The sequence below is a fragment of the Malania oleifera genome, chromosome 2 (genome assembly GCF_029873635.1).
Source record: "Malania oleifera isolate guangnan ecotype guangnan chromosome 2, ASM2987363v1, whole genome shotgun sequence".
In the NCBI taxonomy this organism is placed as follows: domain Eukaryota; kingdom Viridiplantae; phylum Streptophyta; class Magnoliopsida; order Santalales; family Ximeniaceae; genus Malania; species Malania oleifera.
In genome coordinates this window covers 144,991,503-145,013,685 of record NC_080418.1, presented here as the reverse complement: position 1 = coordinate 145,013,685, position 22,183 = coordinate 144,991,503, and the positions used below count along the sequence as shown (strand labels likewise).

The window sequence follows — 22,183 nt, the reverse complement described above, 5'->3', positions numbered from 1 at the left end:
AGGTTGACCTGTTGTGAGTTGCCCCCATATGCAAGACACATGGATAAACTTATTGCTCCGAATTCCATGTCTTGAAATGAGAACAATGCTATCTCAACAAGGTAGTTGTCTAGAAAATAAAGTGAATGAGAACTGCCCATCAAAACTACCAAAGTTACTAACTTATCAACGACCCATGTCCTAAGTGGGAGCCCACACTTAGTTGCAGTTAAGCCAAGAAATATCATGGCATAAGGGGAGAATTGAATCGTCTTTAGAAGGTAAAGATACAAACAAATTATATTATCACTAGAACCTATAAATTGTGAAATCATGTTAATTTCACTTTATACACTTTGATATATTTAATGTTTTTTTCTCACTTTTATAGGTTCAAGTGATAAAATAATATTTTAGGGCTTGTGTATCTAAAATTTAGAGGAATTATTTTTTTTTTGAGTATTTTGTTTTTAATTTTTACCATTTTCATTATACATTCTTTAGAAACAAGGGCAATATCGTAAATATGCACAAAAGACGCCTTGGTCTGGCCGAGGAGGGGCCTTCGAACGCAAGAGGGACTACACTCTCACATTCGCCCGAGAGAGAGAGAGAGAGAGAGAGAGAGAGAGAGAGAGGAGGCGGCTTCCAACGGTCCTTTGTGGCAACAAGTCGAGGTATACTTCCCTCACTGTTTTCTTTTTGTTGTCATCAATTTCTCTTTTTCATTATTGTTCTTTTTCTTTCTAGCCAAACACCCCTCTTTTTTGTTTTTTATTTTTTCATATCTTCTTCTTTTTCTTGGTAATCAAACACATTGTTACATTTTCTTGTTTTATTTTTCAGAAAAGAGGCCATGAATAATTTTTTCCTGCTTCTTTAAAATTTTGGAGGCTTTCCCGAATTTTCTCACCTTTTCCCGCATTTTCTCACCTTTTCCCGAGCTCTCTCAACTGCCGAACGAAAAGGGGGCTTCGGATCTTTAACCTTGCCCGCACCCTATAGATCATCAAACAAGTATATTGGTTCAAACAGTTACAAAAGGTTGGGGCATTTTCCGGTTCGGATCAAAATCTAAGTTCGGGTAGTGGGATATTGGTTCTCGGGTTAAGCTCGGGTTTGGTTCAAATCTAATTCGGTCCTGATTCGCTCGGATCCAGGTCAAGTTAAAACCCGGATCTGGTTCAACACAAATTTTAAACGGGTTTGGCTCGAATCTATATGGGTCGGGGTACGTCCGCAGAACAGTCTCTCCTTTCTCTTTCTCTCAACTAAACGCATCGCCGCACGGCTGCCCGGAGCTTGCCGCAGCTCCACCGAACAGCCACCACCATCGCTCTCTCCCCTTTCTATCGTTCAACAGCGGCCTAGCCGCTGCTCTGCTGCCCTATCGCCGGCGTCTGCTTGGCGGCATCTCCGCTGTGCGCCGCCTCCAGTGCCTTGCTTCGGCCTCCACACTACCATCTTTCTTCGTCACAGGTAAGCTTTCTTTTCTCTGTCTCACTCCCTCTCGCGTGCACAAAAACCCAAAGGTTACGATCCTAAGGCTCGTGCAGCTCTCAACTCTCAGCTTTCTCCAAACACGAAATTTAGATTACCATAAATTTTTGAACAGGTTGGCTCGAATCTTCTTGGGCCTGAATCTAGATTACCACATCGAAACAAATGGCCACAGCTGCGACCGATTCTCATAAGACCTGCATGTACGATGAAATTTGGGCATGAATTTTAGACGGAAGCGCGCAAAACTACTGACCACCAAATTTCATGGAAAAACAAAAGAAATCTTGTAAACCAATCCTCATAAAACCTGTATATGTATGCTACTCTTCTATGCTACTGATTTATATTTCAATGCTCAAAATACGATCATACATGTAATCTTATGGAACTAATCAAAACAGGGAATTGGGCATGGATTATGAACATACCTGTTAAAAATTAAGGCTATTTGGAGAGTTAGGCCTGTTTGGGATTTGGAAAACATGAAGAAGAGAAAAAGCAAATACGAAAGAATCCACTATTTAATGGTTTATAATCAAGAAAAGTGTGAGGGAAAATAAAAATTATATGAAATGAAGGAACACAAATTTGATTTTAATTTTTACACATCCTTAACATTTAATTTTTTTAAATTTTAAATCAAATTGAAACAATTGTTCATTTTTAATAGAATTTGACATATAGATAAAACATAATGAAGCTTGAATTTCTTTCTTATTTTCCTTTTCTTTCTTTTTTCCTAACAAAATCCTTGATCCAAATAGACCCTTAAGCTTTCTCTTGAAAGACAATTTCCAACGTCCTTCCTACCACCCAACAATTGCTTGTGGAAAGCTCATAGATCAAATTCCAACCTTTACCCGCTTTCTCATGAAAAGGTGGAAAGCTGATTTTATCCTACTTCAATGTCTAGAAATTTAGAAGCTTTGGCTCTTCTTCCTTTTGCACCAAAATTTAGCCCTCCCACTAACATCAAGGATGTTATTGGAGGAATCTTTAAGAATAATTGGCAATTCACGTTTAAAATTAAGGTTGTCGCCCAACTACCGGCTTTCAAATGGTGCATTTGGAAAGAAAGAAATAAAGTTTGGTCTCTAAGCTGTATGTGATTTCTCTGAAAACACCCATGCAGCTTTTTCCCTTGTATCCTCTCTTTGAATTTCTAAAAACCTTCTTCCCTTAGTTACCATATGTCGCGGCTTTAGCAAGAAATGCTTTCTCTAATTCACCTTTTTCTTATTAGGTTCGATTGGAAGCCCACTGGGCTTGGGCAAAATAATAGGAGGCAACCCATCTCTTATCCCATACCCATTCTTGACTTTATCAACATTCGAATTGGAGACCTCTAATATAAAATTTTCAAGCCTAAACCGTTGAGATGCCTTTTGGAAGCACTACAAGAAAAAAAAATTTTAGGGACAAAAAAAATCGTCCAAAGATTCGTCCATAAAAAGCCATCGCTAAATGTTTTTCGGGATAGATATTCAATTTAGTTGCCAAAACATACTTCTTTGGGACAAAATATTTTCATTGCTAAAGAATCTTATGATTAGATTTTTCTAGTTTAAGCAACAAAAAAATTTTGTCCCTAAAAGCAACCCTAAGTGTTTGTGACAATAAATTCATCCTAAAAATCATTAGGGTGGAAAGAAATTCGTTGGCAATTTTCATTGAGGATAAAGAAATTTAGTCCCAAAATCATTTTGTCATGGAATTATTTCTTCCTCAAAAGTCTTTAGGGACAAAAAAACTTGTTGGCATAAGGTTTTAGAGATAAAAAAAATTGTCACCAAAAAGTTGCTAGGAATATTAATGTCACTTTTATTGACAATAGTAACAACACTTTCTTATCACCAAAACTAGCCCTTTTTATTTATTTTATTTTATTTTCAAATCAAATGTAATTCATGTACAATTTTAATACTTAAATAACATTAAATATAAAAGACCAAAAACTCATTTAATATTCCATTTATATATTCAATCACCATTAAAAAACAAGATCCAGATAGCAATTACAACTTTACAACCACCAAAATGCTATTACATCAAAACAACTAGAATACTAACACAAATGCCCAAAAGTCTAAAGCTCTTAACATATCAAAATAAGCTAAAGTCCATAGCTCCAAGTAAAATTACTCCGACAATATCTGCAAAGGAAAATGAAACCAAAAAAAAAAAAAAAAAAATGAAAAGAAGTTATAAATTTATAAATAAAAAAACTGAAACTCAACAATAAGTAATTTTGAGTTATTTTTTCATTCTAATGTTCCAACATGGGAACCGTCGGTCCATTTTTCACATGACTTGTTCTTACGTGTCATTTTACTCCCGAGAGTAGTGTTGGTACATGATTTTTGACCTAAATATGCATGTAAGTTCAAGCATTTAGAATCCCATTCTGAGTTGTTTTCTTCCTCCTAAGGTTCCAACTTGGGAACCATTGGCTTGTTTTTCACAACTTGCTTTACATTTCATTTTACCTATATATGTATATTTTTCAAGTTTCAGATACTAGGGCCTCATTTGAGTTATTTTTTTCATTGTAAGATTCGAACTTGGAGACCGTTATACTGTTTTTCACACGACTTGTTCCTATGTGTCATTTCACTCACGAGATTTGTGTAAGTGCATGGTTTTTGACTTAAATATGTATATTTTAAGTTTTGGGCACTCATAACCCCATTTTGAATTGGCTTTTTTTTTTTTGGCTTAACATTCAAGCATGGGAACCATTGGCCTGTTTTTTCACATGACTTGTTCCTATGCATCATTTTGAGGTTTTTTTTTGGCTTAACATTCCAAATTGGGAATCATTGGCTCAATTTTCTCATGACTTGTTCCTATATGTCATTTTCCTCATGAGAATTGTGTTAGTACATGGTTTTGACCTAAATATGCATATTTTAAGTTTTGGACACTTAGAACCCCATTTTAAGTTGTTTTCTTCCTCCTAAGGTTCAAACTTGGGAACCGTTGTGATGTAGGACGATAAGCTAGAGTTTGGGAAGATCCATGTTGGAGACTACCTAAGAAGAATTGTATTGAGAATTGTTGGGTTTAATTAGGAGTTTATTATGTGTTTAGTTCAATTAGTATAGTATTATGTGTATTTTGGGGGCTTTTTTGTAATATTTGTGCAATGTTGAGGCATTATAATGTAATTTAGTTTTAGGGGTTTATGCGTAATTTCATGTGTTTGGAAGTTTTTTTATAAGTAGTGTGTGAAAGCCATGATGTAGGAGTTGTGGATGAATTGTTGAATTGAATTGAATGTGAGTTTTTCCCCTGGTATCTCCTTTCTCCTCTCTTCCCCTTCCTTCCTCTGGGATTAGACAAGGTTGAGGAGATCTCTTTTTTGTTCATGTTCGAGAATAATATTTCCTGTAATTCGTGGGTAAGGTTTTCTATAGAGGCTGTTCTTTGGTTTGCCAATGGATTATTAGTTTTCAGTTGGATGGAAAGGGGTTATGAAAGTGTTCGAATGGGTATTATGCAATATTGAATGTCGATTAGGTGGACCAAGGTGGGAAAGTATTTGGAGTTAGGTCTAGGTGGAAAGGTAAGAAATTTTTAGTGTTTATCCTTGCTCCCTGGATTCGCAAAAGGTGATGGGTGGGGAAGCTTCTTTGAATGATTTTTGCGAGTCAGCTAAGGAATTTCATTGGGACTTTGGACGTGTAGGTGAAGCCACCTTTTTGGCTCATGCATCAAGGAGAAAAGCGGTGCTCGAAGGGAAATAAAGGTAAAAATGAAAGTTGCGAAGTCAAGTCCAATATGGTAATGTGCATGTGGTGGTTGGGAAAGGAAAGCTTTGTTTTCGGTGTGGGAGTGAGTTGTAATTGAAGGAATTTGGAGCTTTGATGATAGAAACCATTGGTAGCTTGATCAGAGTTGAATGACCATAGTGTGGTGGTGGCTAGGGTTCCGGTAGGAGATGTGATTCTAACAGTGGTGGCTAGGGTTGTGTCTGGGGAAGAAGATGCTGAAAAAGTTGGGGCTGCAATGTTTACTCCTCATTTTTGACGTAGCCCAAGTAATTGAAAAGGGAGGAGCTTCTTTTTTGACTAAGTTGGGCCACTTAATTGAACTGGTCCATAGCTTTGGTAAGAATGATTTGGGCTTTGGTTGTTTTTATTTGGGCTTTATGCAAAAGGACCATGGTTGTAATCAGGTCTATTCTTTGGAAATGGTGACCTAGTTGCTTCAATGCAGGATCATGTGAATGGGCAAGCCCAAACTTCTGTTCTTAAATCTCAGAAGCAGATCCATGGGAAGGTGGGCGTTCAATGCTCTGTTAATGAAGTCCAAATCCATTCTCTAGTTCTCCAATATGTGTATTGAACTGACCAAGCTGTGGAGCAAGTTCAGAATGCTAGTTGCCTGGTTTTGAAATGGGATCGTTGAGTTAAAGATGTTCCTGGTTTTGTGGAGGGACCAGAAGTTGGTGCAGGAAAGAGTAAAAGAGAAGAAGTTGGTTTGGAGGTGGGGGGGTCTGTTGTTTCAGGTTTTAATTTTGATAAATTTAAGGGTAATAACATTTGTGCTCATTGAAAGATGGCTTGTATTGGTGGAGAGATGTGAAAGTCATATGAAGAAAAGAGAGAAAATTCTGTTGAGTCAATGCTAAAGTTATTAAGGACAGGTTCAAAAGGAGGGTTAAGTATTGTGGAAGACCTACAAGTCATATGAAGAGAATAGAGAAAATTCTGGTGAGTCAATGCTAAAGTTATTAAGGAGAGGTTCAAAAGGAGGGTTAAGTATTGTGGAAGACCTACATGCTAAGAAGAAAGCTGTATTTAGTGATGGGGCTAGTAAAGGAAAGGAGGTAAATAAGTTGGGGGAAGGGGTGGGGGAAGGAATTTATCATATGTTCATCCAACCTTGTTGGAAGGACTGTGAGGGTTTCTATTTTTGATAATGATTAGTTGGTTAATACATTATAGGGGAAGGATGGAATTCTGCCTTTGGATACTATGAAATTAGGGATGTGTGATTTGTGGGGGGAGGGGGTGGGGGGTTTCTCTTTTTGATAATAATGAGTTGGTTAATAAATTACACTGGAAGGATGGAATTCTGCCTACACCCATGGAGGAGATTCTTAAGGAGGAGTTAGAAGTTCAAGATCTATTGGATACAATGAAATTAGAGATGTGTGATTCTATAGGAAATGAAGTGCATGTGGATGGTGGTAAAAGTAAAGTGATGAAGGGTCAAAGGGAATTAGTGAATTTGATGAGCTTGGTGAATTATGATGGAAAAGGATTGAAAGGGGAATTCCTTGGTTGATATTGTTTAGTTTTTTATTTTGTCATTTTTTTGGTTTTCTTTCCTTTTTCTTTGGTTTGTTGTTTGTTTGTTTGTTGTTGTTGTTGTTGTTTTTTTTTTTTTTTTTTTTTCATTTGGGATTTTCTGTCCCTTAACATTGTACCTTCTCTTTTCTCTTAACACATCTTTCTTATTAAAAAAAAATTGTAATTTCTTGTATTTTAGGCTTTCTTATAAGTAGTGTGTGAAAAAGCCATGCAGAAAGTTGGTTATTGATGAAATAAAATTGAAGTGAATGTGTGTTCTTTCCCCCTCAATATATCTCTTTCTTCCCCCTCTTCTTCTTCTTCTTTCCTTCTCCCCTCAATTTCTTCGAATTTCTCCCTTGGCAGAAGATCATTGACGTTGTCCTGCATCATTTGATATCAGAGCCCAAAATCGATCTCTGTTCTTCCACTTTGATTTCCCATTTCCCACCTCTCTATTTTTAGATATCCTCACACACTTTCTCTGTTCTTTCCTGTTTTTCTTTTCTTCTTCCTTCTCCCTCGACCTTCCTTTTTTATCTTTTCTGTTATGTTTTGTACTCCTCTTTCTGCCTATTCCCCCTGTTCTGTTTGTGATTTTGTCCTCTGTTCTGTCCCTAAATCTGTCTTTGCTGTTTTCTTCCCTTCATATCCCTTCTTCTTATCTCTTCTTCATTCTATGCTTCTCCCCATTTGTATATCTCTTTGATTCTGATTTTATGCTACTGTTCATGATTCTGATTTTCTTGTTCCCTGCTCTGAATTTCAGTAAAAAAAAAAAACCTGCAATTTCTAGCCAAATTACAGTCGTGCCCCTCAAATTCAAACCCTAATCTCCATCCACATTTCAAAAATCAGTAAAAAAACCCCCCCGAACCCCCATCCCCTATAATTTCATCACTTCCTGAGCACTGGTGAAGTCGCATGCGTTGGCCAAACATCTTTCAACCGTCGGCCCTTCAAAATCCCCCACTTCCTGGACGTATTTCTTCACACTGCCACCACCAAATGATAACTACCCCTCGATCTATGTCCAACCGAAATCCATTGCCGGAGGATCCTCATCTGCAATGCATACACATGCACTGGCAGAGAGCGTGTGAAAAACTGTAAGTCTCCTAATTTTCTAGTTTCATGAGAAATTGTTCCCAGCCATGAGATTTTGGGGTTTTTCGATGATCTTTGATCTGCAGCATGATATTTTGATTGCGAACATGATATTTTGTTAACAAGTGCAATATTTTGATATGGAGGGCTAGAAATTGAAGTATCAATGTACCATAAGCGTTTTGAAGTGTGGATTTGTCATTGCCAACAGTAAAAATCAGTTTGTGTTGCTGCATTTGTGAGTTTTCTATTTGAATTTGTTTCATTTCTGCATGCACTCAAGACTATATGTGAATTGAAGATGGTTCTTAAGAAATTGGGAGTCAGGCGTGTCGGCAAATTGTCTTAAGGGCTTTTGGTGATATATAGTCATAGTATATATAAAAATAAATCTAGCAACAATGTGACAACTTACTGGAAAAAGGAATGAATTTTGTCATATATATGACATAATATCGAGCCATTCCGTATCTTTCTTAAATGTTGAGAAAATTTTTGCAAATTCACCATTGATGGAAGATGTTCAATGAATGTTGTTTCTAGAAATGGAGTCACTCATAAGCAACTTCATTTGATACCCCACCCAAAGCCTTATGACATATCTTGGAAGATTGATAATACTACGTTACATGTTTGTGAAAAATGGTTGGTTCCTATCCAAATGGGTGACTAACTTTGATAATATTTGGTGTGATATCATACCCATGAATATTGGCCATGCACTCCTTACAAAAGGAACTCAATATGCTTGGTCCTCTCATGCAGAATTGAATCAGAAGAGAGAGATATAGTAGACTTGTTGTCACAAAACAACAAAGAAGTGTCTATCACAGGAAAGCCAATCTCAAATTGGAGAGAGCGTAGCCATAGGACCTCACAAGTACCTTGTGCCATAGCCCGATACTCAGCCTCAGCAGAAGAACGTGAAACCACCACCTGCTTTTTACTCTTCCAAGAAAGAAGATGATGACCCTTGAAAGTACAAATACTTGAGGTAGATCGTCTGTCAATCTTGGACTCAGCATAGTTAGCATTAGTAAACACGGAAAGACCTGGTTGTATTCCAGATGAATAGAACAATCCCAGTCCAGGTGAGGTCTTCTCATACCGTAAGATGTGATAGATAGCATCAAGATGTGAAGTTCGGGGAGAATGCATGAACTGACGTACTAGGCTCACTGCATTGGCGAAATCAGGTCGAGTTTTGGTCAAGTAGATGAGGCGACCAACAAGTCTCTGATACATCAAAGGGTCTATCAATGGATCACCAGACTCTGCAGAAAGAGAGATATTCGGATCCAGGGGCGTAGAAGCAGGCCGACATCCCAACATACCAGTGTCCATAAGGAGATCGAGGGCATATTTCCGCTGAGAGAGGGAAATGCCCTTGCAGGAGCGTGCTATCTCAATGCCCAAGAAATACTTAAGAGGTCCCAAATCCTTGATGTCAAAGGTGTCTCCCAAGTCCTTTCTAATTTAAGCAATTCCAGACAAGTCATTGCCTGTAACAATAATGTCATCCGCATAGACAGAGATAATAATGCAATGACCATGGGAGAGACACCTAATAAAGCAAGTGTTGTCTGTCTGGCACTGAATAAATCCCATAGAGAGAACCACATCACTGAATCTTTTAAACCATGCACGAGGTGATTGCTTAAGCCCATATAAAGACTTGCGCAATTTACACACTTTGCCAGAATACTCCCTTTGAGTAGAAAAACCGGGAGGGGGATCCATGAAATAGTATCAGTAAGATCACCATTCAAGAAGACATTCTTGACATCGAGTTGGTATAAAGGCCAAGTGAAAGAAGCCGCCAAAGATATCAGGAGGCGAATAGTAGTGAGCTTCACCACAGGAGCAAATGTAGCATGAAAATCTTGACCAGGAATCTGCGTAAAACCCTTAGCCACCAAACGGGCTTTATACTTGTCAACAGTACCATCTGCAAGGTGCTTAACTATGAACACCCACTTACAGCCCACCGTGCGTGCACTTGAAGGAAGGGGAACAAGATCTTAAGTATGCTGCTGATGTAAAGCTTCCATCTCAACATGCATGGCGGCAACCCATTTGGGGTCCTAGAGGGCCTCATGAACTGAGTGAGGTATGATAATAGCATCAACCTGTCCCAAAAAGGCTTGATAACTCGAGGAAATAACCTGATAAGAAAGATACTGGGAGATAGGGTGGTCAGTAGAACAGGTTAAAGAAAGTCTATCAGGAGCTCAACAGGTTCGAGAAGGATACCATGAGGAGGGAGTAGGGGGATCAGGAACTATAGGAGGCATACCTGAGCTCGGTGAAAATGCTGGCAGAGGCTCCGAAGGGCGTGGTCGACAAGTGAAAACTTGTGGAATGAGAGAGATTTGGTCCTGCCTGGTGGGGACAGAGGTAGGAGGCTCAAAAGATGAAGACGACACTGGAGACGAGGGCACTGGGTTAGATGGGAGAAAGATAGGCTCAGGCCGAGGAAGTGAAGATGGCACTAGCGGAAATATGGAAGGAGAAGAGTCAATGTAGAATGGGGTAGACTCATGGAACATGACATCGAGAGAGTGATAAGTGTGCCAACCAACAGGATCATAACAACGATATCCCTTAGACATAGAGGAATACCCTAGAAAAATGCACTGGATGACTTTATCATCAAGCTTGGTCCGAGAAGGACTTCGGTCATGAACAAAGCAGGTGCATCCAAACACTCTAGGAAGAAGGGAGAAAAGGGACCGGTCAGGATGCAGAAGATGAAGTGGAGCCGAATTCTGCAATGCACGACTTGGGGTACGATTGAGAAGATAGGCTGCAGTGAGAACGACGTGAGGCCAATAAGACTTGGGGTCATGCATTCCCCGAAGAAGACAATGGACAATAGACATGATGTGGCGATTTTTGCGCTCAGCCACACCATTCTATTCAGGAGTGTAGGGACATGTTAGCTGTCGGAGAATACCCTATTGGCACAACTCAGCACGAAACTCATTACTGAGGTTCTCACGGCCATTGTCAGACCTCAAGATACGAACCACGGTATTGTATTGAGTCTTAATCATTTGTAGGAAAGCCTGAAAATGAGTGAAAACTTCGGATTTATTTTTCATGAGGTAGACCTAGGTACAACGGGAGTAATTGTCAATAAAGGTGACATAATATCGATGCTGAGTGAGTGAGGAGACAGGGGAGGGACTCTAGACATCACTATGAACAATATCAAAAGCTGCAAGAGAACGGTGCATATGAGACAAATAAGATGAACGGACATGCTTAGATAATTCGCAAGTAGCACATTGAAAATTAAAATTCTTGCAAGCTTTATTAAATTTTGGAAACAACCAACACAAATATTTAAAATTTGCATGTCCCAAACGGGCATGCCACAAATTCAAGGTTTTTAAAGAGAAAACAGTGAAAACATCAGAAGGCAAAACAGAAGCTTGAAAGCCAGAAGAGGATGCAGGACAGGAAGGCGGATCGCCAAAGTAGTAGAGCCCGTCCCTTTCAAAGCCACTGCCAAAAATCTTCCTTGAACTCAGGTCCTGCAAGTAACAAGAGTTGGGTAAGAAAACTACAACACAGTTGTATTGTTTGGCAATCCGGTAAACAGATAACAAGTTATACGAAAATTGTGGAACATAATAAATAGGGGATAAAGATAGAGTCAATGATAAATAGGCAGTGCCTTGGGTATGAATGGAACGAGAGGTACCATCGACAATACGGACATTACGAACCAACGAAGGGACAGGGGATGTAATGAGAGATGCCTCACTAGTCAAATGGTTGTTCGCCCTTGAGTCCAGTATCCAAACGGGTGTGCCACCGGGTGTGCTAGAGAAATCTGAAGTTGAGTAAGCTGAGCCTGGAGCTGAGAGAAATCTGGAGCAGCAGTAGGTGCAGGAGTAAGTGAAGCCGAAGATGCAGGAAGAGATTCTGCAACAGCTCCAGTGTTAGAAGGTCCTCGACCTTTGCCACGACCACGACCATGAGAGGCTTGTTTGGAGTAACGCTCCTGCAGCTCTGGGTGGAGAATGAAGCAGTGCTCAATGGTGTGATTATTCCGTTGGCAGTGCTAGCAGAATTGAGTCTTGCGGTCAACAGACTGAGCACTAGTAGGGGCTGCAAGGGCAACCTGCTCGGGCACACTAGAAGAAGCAAATCTAGGGAGAAGACGTTGTCGACGATCATCACCATCAATCATTGCAAATGCCTAGCACTTTGAAGGCACCGGGGATGTGTTCAAAATTTGAGTCCAGAGTGATTCGAACTCAGGTTTTAAACCCATCAAAAACTGATAGGTATGCCGACGATCTTGGCGCTTGGCCTCAATAGTTGCCTCAATAGAAAACTCAGAAAGAGGCTCATACTGGGCGAGCTCCTCCCACCATGACTGGAGATAGCTGAAGAAGTCGGTCACAAATAAACTCAGAGAAGCCTAGGTGGCTTGGTGGAGCTCTCGATAAAGCTCAAAAATCCGAGCCTCACACCTTTTGTGGGTGAACATTTTAGTTAAGGCAGACCAAAGGCTATGAACAATATCGTGAAACATGAACATCCTGTGGAGGCGGTCTTCCATAGAAGCAAATATCCAACCCAAGATGACACAATTGTCAATGGACCACAGTCGATGAGCTGGATCAGTATTAGCAGGGCGAGACTCCAATCCTGACAACCACTCAACCTTGCCACGACCCCCAAGATATAAGCGAAGGGATTGTGACCAGGCATGAAAGTTGTCGCCATTCAAAAGAATGCTGGTGACCTTCTGAACAGGAGTAGTCTGAGCCAGAGATAAGTCAAGGTGTGGAAGCTTCAGAGGAGAAGAGGGGGATGTACTGTCACTGAATAAATCCCATTAAGAGAACCACATTACTGAATCTTTTAAATCATGCACGAGGTGATTGCTTAAGCCCATATAAGAACTTGCGCAATTTATTCACTTTGCCAGAATATATAGCTATACAAGGGGGAGTATTTTGTCCTTGGTAGCCATTGTAAAGAAGTGGAATAGGCTGCAAAAGTATCATTGCAGCAAAGCAAGTTGCTGAAAGAGTGGTTGGAAAAAAATAGAGAGTGAATGATTGTGCTAAATTATACCAGGTAATTTCCCAAGGAAGTGGGGGGTTACAATGGACCGCTCAAGTCCCACTTTCCTAGATTGAATTTTCCTTAGACATGTAATTAGCACAATACATTACTACAACTATACCCGACGATAGAAACAGACGTGCTTTATATGGCACGGAAAGTGTCGGAAAGCTGTTGGAGACACTGGAAAGTCGTTGGAGAAGTCACTGGAAGATGCCAGAAAGTCATTAGAGTTGCCAGAGAAGTCACTGAAAGCTGCAGGAAAAGTTGTCGAAGATGCCGAAAAAGGCATTAAAGTTGCCGAAAAAGGCATCGAAGTCACCAGAGTTGCCGGAAATTCACTGGAAAGCTGCCGGAAAAGTCGTTGAAGTCGCCAGAAGGTATCGGGAAAATAGTAGACTGAGTTTTTTGATGTACAAGATCCACTAAAGGTGGCAAGTACAGAGCATATGACTTAACCTACTACCAATGAAGTTTTCTGATGCACAAGCTCCACATTCGTGGTGAGTGCAGAGCATACAACTCAATGGAGAATCCGGACCTTAAACAAGGAACCCAACCTGGCTCTGATACCAAGATGAAAGTAAAAGAGAGAGAACTTTACAAGAGGAAGTGAATTTCACTTTATGTATTTTGCTTACAACTTGGAAATGTATATATATAGCTATACAAGAGAGTGAGGTTATCCTAACATTCCGATGTGGGACTAAAACTATACACTATGTTCAATAGTTAACAAGTGCAATATTTTGATATGGAGGGCTAGAAATTGAAGTATCAATGTACCAGAAGCGTTTTGAAGTGTGGATTGTCATTGCTAACAGTAAAAATCAGTTTGTGTTGCTGCATCTGTGAGTTTTCTATTTGAATTCGTTTCATTTATGCATGTACTCAAGACTATATGTGAATTGAAGATGGTTCTTAAGAAATTGGTAGTCAGGCGTGTCGGAAAATTGTCTTAAGGGCTTTTGGTGATATATAGTCATAGTATATATAAAAATAAATCTAGCAACAATGTGACAACTTACTGGAAAAAGGAATGGATTTTGTCATATATACGACATAATATCGAGCTATTCCGTACCTTTCTTAAATGTTGAGAATTTTTTTTGCAAATTCACCATTGATGGAAGTTGTTCAATGAATGTTGTTTCTAGAAATGGAGTCACTTTTAAGCAGCTTCATTTGATACCCCACCCAAAGCTTTATGACATATCTTGGGAGATTGATAATACTATGTTACATGTTTGTGAAAAATGGTTAGTTCCTATCTAGATGGGTGATTGATAATATTTGGTGTGATATCATACCTGTGAATATTGGCCGTGCACTCCTTAGTTCCTTTTGGTTGGATGATTTGGTGTGGCTCAAGGACATGAGAGCACATGTCTTCCACTATAATGATAAGAAGATCATTTTGAAGCTTGCTTTACCAACCAACCAACCAGGACAGTTGCAAATTCACCATTAATGGAAGATGTTCAATGAATGTTGTTTCTAGAAATGGAGTCACTCGTATGCAACTTCATCAGCTATCCCACTCAATGCCTTATGAGATATCTTGGAGGATTGATACTATTGCTTCACATATTTGTGAAAGATGTTTGGTTGCTATTTTAAAGGGGTGAGTATTTTGATAATGTTTGGTGTGATATCATACCTATGAATATTGGCCATGCACTCTTTGCTTGGATGGTTTGGGTGTGACTCAAGGACGTGAAACAGACGTCTTTTACTATAATGATAAGAAGATCATTTTGAAGCCCCCTCTACCAACCAACCAAGACAAAGAATCTGACATTATTGATCATGTCAAAGTTACTCAACTTGAAGACACTACAAGCAGGGAAATGCATGTGATGAAGACACTACAAGCAGGGAAATGCATGTGACGACATCCAAAGTCTCTCAAACATTATTGTTGACTTTTTCATTCCCAATGTGTTCATTGATGTCAATTCTCAATTCAAGTCTATGGTGTTGCCAAAGGAATGTGGTTTCTTGCATCACTCAAGCACGAACTTTTGAAGAGGCCAAGTTTGCTTCTTACTTTCGATCCTTCGACATTTCAAAATTAAAGGCCGAATTTTTTCTAATCGGGGGAGATTCGATGTAGGACAAGAAGCCTAAGTACGGGGAATCCCTTGTTGGAGACTAATTCATAAGAATTGGGTCAAGGGATTGTTGTATTTAGTTGATAGTTTATTTTGTGATTAGTTTAACTAGTATAGGATTATGTGTTTAGGGTCCTCTAAAAAATTTGTGTATTTTAGAGGTATGTGTGTAATTTTATGTGTCTTTTTAGGGGTATAAGTACAATTTTCTTGTATTATAGGGTTTCTTATAAAATAGTGTGTGAAAACCATATAGGATGGTTGGTTATTGATGAATTTGAGTTCAAGTGAACATGCATTCTTTCTCTCCAAGTGTATCTCCTTTCTCCCCCTCTCTTCTGCTTCTTCCTTCTTCTTCCCCTTCCCTTCTATCCTCAATTTTTTCTAATTCTCACATGGTAGTAGATCCTTGATGCTGTCCTGAATCACCATGCTAGCAGCCAAAAGAGTCGATATCCAACTAGTAGTTTTATCTGTTTTGTTTTGGCTTGTTTTACAGATGAATCATTACAAGCTTATGCATAGTAGGATGCTCATATATGCATGCATATATGCTAGTTCTCTTTAGTTACTGCTGAGAGGGAAAAGACGGTGGTGGGCGGAGAATTTAATTACTGTATAAATCATTACAAGTTTATGCATAATAGGATGCTCAGATATGCATGCATATATGCTACTTCCCTTTAGTTACTGCTGAGAGGGAAAAGAAGGTGGTGGGTGGAGAATTTAATTATTGTATGGTATGGTTTGACCCAACTGACAAAAGGTGTTAAAGAAGTCAAAATCAGGAAGAGTTGCACATTTGTGGGATTTCATGGGTCATTATTTGTGAACATTCCAGCTCATGAAATTATTAGTTTTTTTTTTTCATTATTTATTACAATCACCCTTAAATATATATATGTAATTGCCCAACCAGAATTTTAATGGGGCTGAGAATCAGTGCAAGATTTGGTTGAGCTTCTTGTTTGATTTTGCCATGAATATGATTGGCAAGTAAGATCTCACCTCTTATTATTATCCAAGATTGTGATTACACTACAAGAAAATGTATACAAGGGGACAACTAAAAGTGGACGACCGAAGGAGCTCGTCCCTGGAATTACAACTGTGAGCAAATATAGGGACAACTTAACCCCTTGTGTCTTAGGGGACAAAATTTCTTGCAAAACAACTGAGCTTTGTTTCCTCTCAAAATTTCTCCTGCTTTGGCCAAATTTTCTCTATGACATTTTAACTTAGGAAATTTCCTCCAAGCAGCAAGCATTTGGTTCAATTTTGCAAATTTTCTCCACCGTGCTTACCATCGTTCCTCTGCAAATCTCACAATCCTCTGGTTTATTCTGCAAATCTCCACTGGCTGTGTTCTTTGCTGGTTCGCTTATCATTTTTGTTGCCAATAGATTCATTTGGTGATAAAGTCGGGAGGGGTCTTGCCAATAGATTCATTTGGTGAGATTCAGACTCGTTGGGCAGTAGGTGAGTGTTCAGACTGAGATGGTGAATTTATTTTATTGTTTTGATGACAAAACAATTTTAATTGGTACCTCAGGGCATAGTTGATTTGTCATGTATTCATGTATCAGTAAAAGAGTAAAGTGAGTGTGTGTGTGTGTGTGTGTGCACTCACATGTGCATGCATGCTTTTGTTTTTTCTTTTCTTCCCCATTTGAAAGTTTGTGTTATTTTATTTCTTTCCATTACATTGGAATTTTAAGTTTTTTATTGCTTAGTGTTGTAGTAAATAAATGTTGGTATTTTCTTGACAAGTGTTAAGAGCATGCTTACTTAGGCATTTGATGTTGAAGGTTAAGGCTTTAGGGCCTCAAAATGTGTGAAGTTTAAGTTGTCACATGGTTTAGGCGGGTTTTGGTTTGCTGGATTCTTCACATTCTGGTGATTGTTTTTATTCTTTACAAAAGTGCTAAACTCTTCTTTAAGTAGTGTTTGGTTTACACTTGGTACTTATTTCAAAAAAGTACTTTTCCAAACTACTTTTTTTTTTAAAAAGAAAAATAATTATGTTCTAAAAAAATATTTTTCTAAAAAAAAGTACTAATCTAAAAAAGTACTTATAATTAAGTTATCCCAGATTACTTTTAGGTATATGCTTTTACAAATAACTACTTTTTCTAGAAAAGTACTTTTCTATAAGTGGTCCCAAATGATGGGCAACATATTGAGTGGTGAATGTCTACCATGTTAATGTGTAGCTAAATCAGGGAGGATTCAGATGGATATAGTTTTTCGCTGGTATCATGTGTAAAACTTTATATTAACCATTGAAAATGGCAGAAGCCCATTGTAATCTATACAAAAGGCTCCTACAACATGTACAACAGCCGGTTCCCCCTCTTTTCTTGACTCTACCGCCTATATTATTATATTGTATAAACACATTCGTCTGACTGCCAGTGCCAGTGACCGCATTTCCTTAATCGTAAGGATTTCTAGAATTCTTCAAAACTCTGGAATGTCATAGCATAGTGTCACAAGCTAAGCTTGTTTAGGGCATTATGCTCGCCTGTGACCGCTTATCTCGTGTGCTTGGGATGAGTTTCCATTATGTAAATACTAATGTAGGGTCATTTTCTGCTAGTAGTGTCTTTGTATGCCAAATAAGGCAGTATGACTCCTCGGTCACTTTGATGTTTCCTAGTGCCAGGATGATAATTACATAAAAACCTCTTTAGGGGAGGGTGAGTGTTCATTAGTCATTATAAAACTCACTAGCAATTGTCAACGTGCTTAGCCTACTTGCCTCCCTCGCTAAGTACACCATGTCAACGGAGGATTTGTTAATGAATTACGTTTGCTTCAATGTTTACTGCTTACTTACCACGGCTTTCATGAATTGATTACTGTTTCCGCTGCTATCTGAATGAATGTTAATGAAAGTGCTTCGTGGATGAATGTTGGTAAACGATAGGCTGACTAGTAAAACAAGAGTGCTTTAGCTAGCGCCACACGGCCCTTCACAACGGTCTGAAAATAGTCGGACCGTGACACATAGCATGTCATTGAATGCCTGTATCATTTTAGGCCTCAACTTCTCAAACTTGTCAATGTCAATGTTTTAACCCCGAATGTTTCCTTGAAGTGCTCTACATTTGGAAAATCTCTCGCTGGTAGATGGAACTCCTTCTGAACTTGTATTTTCATTTTCATTTTTTTTTTTTTAAAACATGAACTAGATGATCATTAACTACATGGTAAGTCAAGTGATCCAGGGCATGATGCTTGTGTGTGTCATAGAGAGAGAGAGAGAGAGAGAGAGAGAGAGAGTACAACCTTCCCAAATTCATCTGCAAGATTGTCAACAGGTCTCTGTTGAGTCCTGGCTTTGCCCATCATGGCAGGCATCTCCTCTTTTAGATGGGTGATAATGAAGCATGAATCTTGGTAGCTCTTGTGCATTTTACAAACTCATTGATCTGCAAGAGAAACAAATAATATCAAAAGAGTTATATTTTGCATGCACTTGTGAACTAAAACATATCTCACACACACGTATTCACACATACACACTGATACACAAAAAATTATGACATGCAGTGTAAAGCCCGACAATCACAAGCTTTCCTTGGGATATATTTTAAAACAGCAAGCAGGCCCTCCTGTTCTTTCTCAAAAAGTTCTTTCCCAATTGGACAAACAGCAGCCTCATTTACAGGTTTGTCGTTGAATGAGCTGCCAAAGCTGAGATACAGTTGCTTGGTCAATATGAAATATAGTGGATTGAGATCCTAAAATAATAATAATAATAATAATAATAAAGAGAAGGGAAATAGAACATATCCAAAACGTAAATGTTATAGTGGTATAACATTGAAAGATAAATTAAGGAATGAACATATTCGTGGTAAGTTAGGTGTAGCTCCTATAAAAGATAAGATAAGGGGGGGACGATTCAAATGGTATGGACACTTGTAACGTAGTCCTTATAGTGCACCTATGAGGAAAAGTGACTTAGTTACTGTGAGGGGCAGTAGAAGGGGTAGGGGTAGACCTAAAATAACTTAGGAGGAGATAGTGAGTAAAGATTTAATATCTTTGAATCTATCAAAAGAAATTGTCCATGATCACATAAATTGGCGGAAAAGGATTCATATAGCCAACCCCACTTAGTGGGACTAAGGCTTGGTTTTGTTGTTGTTGTTGTCGTAGAAGGGAAATATAACTTCTAATATATCATATGGACACAATGAAAAAGAGAGACAAAAAGGACCAGGCGGTGCTATTTGGAGCTATTGTGTTTGAGTTTAGCTTCAGAATTTGAAACTGACTTCATTGAAACTCCAGTCATCCAAACAGTAGAAGATATAAATGCAACAAAATAATAACTACAGAGCCTTTACCTAATAAAGAAGCACATATAATACCCACCTAGAGGCCACAGCTTATTTATTGCCATGATATCCTACGGTAGAAATTACGCAAAGATAACACTTATGCCAGCATTCTTATGACAGTGTTACTGGTAGAATGAGCCTAAACTACAAAACAACATGAAGGAGTAGAGACAGAGAACTTACCCAATATAAACACACATAATCTCAGGAGTATTTAAGACCTTTTCAAGTGACCACATCAATGCTCCATAAACCCTTATTAGCTACATTGAAATGCCAACCATTGCTAGATTATATTGCCCATCAAATAAAATTATAGACACTGACATGCAAACAAAAATTATGAAAATAACTTTGCAAATTGTATTCTTACTTGATGGGTATCTACTTGGTCTGCCTTAGTATCTTGTCATCATGACCATGCAGTGAAGAAATCAGACGCGTGAATTCATCGCTGACATCAAATTTATGTGGATCAAACAGCCGCAAAATGAGGACATTTTGCAGCAAACCAGGATGTTACACCAGTGAAAATCATAGGTCCAGTATGTTTGTTGTTTTTCTCCTGATAATACTCCTGGGGTATCCACAGAGGTAATGTGCTCCAAAAGTTTTGTTAATAGAGGACATGAGTCAGACTCGTGTGCTACAGAAATATTCATAAATTAATACTGGTACCAAAACACTTATGAGATGTGGCATTTGAGAGCAATCAAATTTTGACAAAATGCAGTTCTGAAAGTAATGAGATCACAGATGTCATGTCTGCCTGAACAGCAATTGTATTCCCTGGGATACTTCTTTCATCAGGTCCAAATTGTATAAACTATGAAAAACATAATCGACACTGATGCTATTGCACAAGGAGAAAAAATAGCAGATGGAATAAATGATGGATTTAGTTTTTTGTTGGTATCATGTGTGTAAAACTTTATATTAGCTATTGAAAGTGGCAAAAGCCCAGCCCAGTGTAATTGGTTCCTATACTCTTTAGAAGGAGGGTTGGTGTTTGATTAACCAAATTCAAAATTTTCAGATTATATGACTCTTGCTGATGCAGTCTTATAGATTTATTGGTCAATTTCACCCTGTTTTGTTATACCTTATAATGCTAGGTTCTAAGCAATGTTTTATTTGATGTTCACAATTTGTTTTTCATTCAGATTATGGGTCCATGTGAGCATGACCCATGACTTTTTTTCACACTATTTTATCAAGAAATTCACTGGATTATGCTGGATTATAATTTGAATTGGTTCCATCTTATGCTGTGCAACTTGTGTTTATGATTAGCTGAACTTCTAGTTATTTAAACCAGGTACCTACTCTAGTGAATTACCTCACACAGTCATAATTATAACTGCTAAAATTTTTAACTTGGTTTGTTTTCATTGAATTGTAGAACAGTTCGTTCTGTGGAGGCACAAGAGATGAAGAGATGACAGTTCTGAAGAGGTATGTCCTGAGGTTGTTCATATCCTTGAAGTACATTACGGCAAATGTTGTAGACAGGAACAATGGGCGGATTGTTGCCACGGCATCTACAGTTGAACATTCGCTGAAGAGTTCGCTCGAGTGTGGCAGAACCTGCAATTCAAAGGCAGCAAGTGTTGTGGGAGAGGTGCTGGCCATGCGACTTAAGGTGGAGGGTCTTGAACAGGGACAGGGAAGGGGAATTCATGTTGATGTGAACAAGGAGGTTGAGAAGAAGGGCTTTAAGAGCAGCACCAAGGTTTGGGCTATCGTCAATGCCCTTAAGAACAGTGGAGTTAAGGTCATTCTAGATGACAATGATGATGGCACTTCTAGACAAAATCAGTAAGTTTCCCTCACTCTTTTGGACACTGATGACGACTTCTGTGTTGTATTTTTATTCAAATCCATTCCAGTTACATGTCTCAATCTTGTTTAGGCTTTGTTCATCCTAGCAGACAAATTTTGACCCTTGTCATGGTGAATCCAATTGGATTACCTTTCATTTGATCTGAATAACAGAGTCTAGCTGTTGTGTGGCTCATTTACTTCCTAAAAGTTTAGTTCTTTCGTATTGTTGTTTTCATTTGCATGTTGCCATTGTGAAGTGCAGGCCTGGCCTGCAAAACATGGGTTTCCCCTGCCAAAGTACATAATAAAGCTACAATGGGTACAATGAGAAATATGGAAACATTTTAGGAATTTAAAATTGACATTAGTTTGTCAAATTATTCATAAATTTATGTTTTCAATGTTCATGTGCAACTCGGTAGCTCGACTTTGTAATATGTTATTTTGCTCATTCATTTGAATTTTTTTTTTTTATACATTTTTCTTTCCTTTCTCTAATATTTTTCGAATTTCAAATCAGACTAAATTTTCAATTTGACAAATCTAACTCTAGTTCTTCGCTTCGAACTTCAAGAATTAAAAATTGAGTATAAAATGAGTTAATTCACCAAAGTAAAATTTAATATGAAAATACTATGACAACAAGTTGCTATACAATTAAAAAAAATCATAAAATTTGGTTCTAACTTTTGATACAAAAAATTAAAATTCGACAATAAAAACAAAAATTGACAACATAAACACACCCTAAGATATTTAATAAGTATTTTAAGAACCCATTAGTCCCAAAATCAAATAACACTAATTTAGATGGATTAGCTTTTTCTTTAATATTATGATTAAAAATATTGCGAGCATTTTTAATGCTAATAATAGAATTTGACATCACCATGGGCAAAAACAAGTAGATCATTAAAAA

General features: G+C 38.3%; 1 protein-coding gene across 5 annotated transcripts; it reads left to right on the top strand.

The window, feature by feature from the left end:
- Positions 1-507: 507 nt before the first annotated feature.
- LOC131147963 (uncharacterized) lies at positions 508-21,471 on the top strand. Of its 5 annotated transcripts, none has more exons than XM_058097658.1 (3): positions 538-656; positions 1,140-1,458; positions 20,848-21,471. In XM_058097658.1, exon 3 carries the CDS (start codon positions 20,879-20,881, stop codon positions 21,260-21,262), a length of 384 nt encoding a protein of 127 aa, XP_057953641.1. In that variant the 5' UTR covers positions 538-656; positions 1,140-1,458; positions 20,848-20,878; the 3' UTR covers positions 21,263-21,471. The 5 variants fall into 5 exon arrangements, with proteins under 5 accessions (XP_057953643.1, XP_057953644.1, XP_057953641.1 ...); XM_058097657.1 differs by having other exon boundaries at positions 543-656; positions 826-1,458; XM_058097660.1 differs by lacking the exon at positions 1,140-1,458 and having other exon boundaries at positions 508-656.
- The last annotated feature ends 712 nt before the right edge of the window (positions 21,472-22,183 follow it).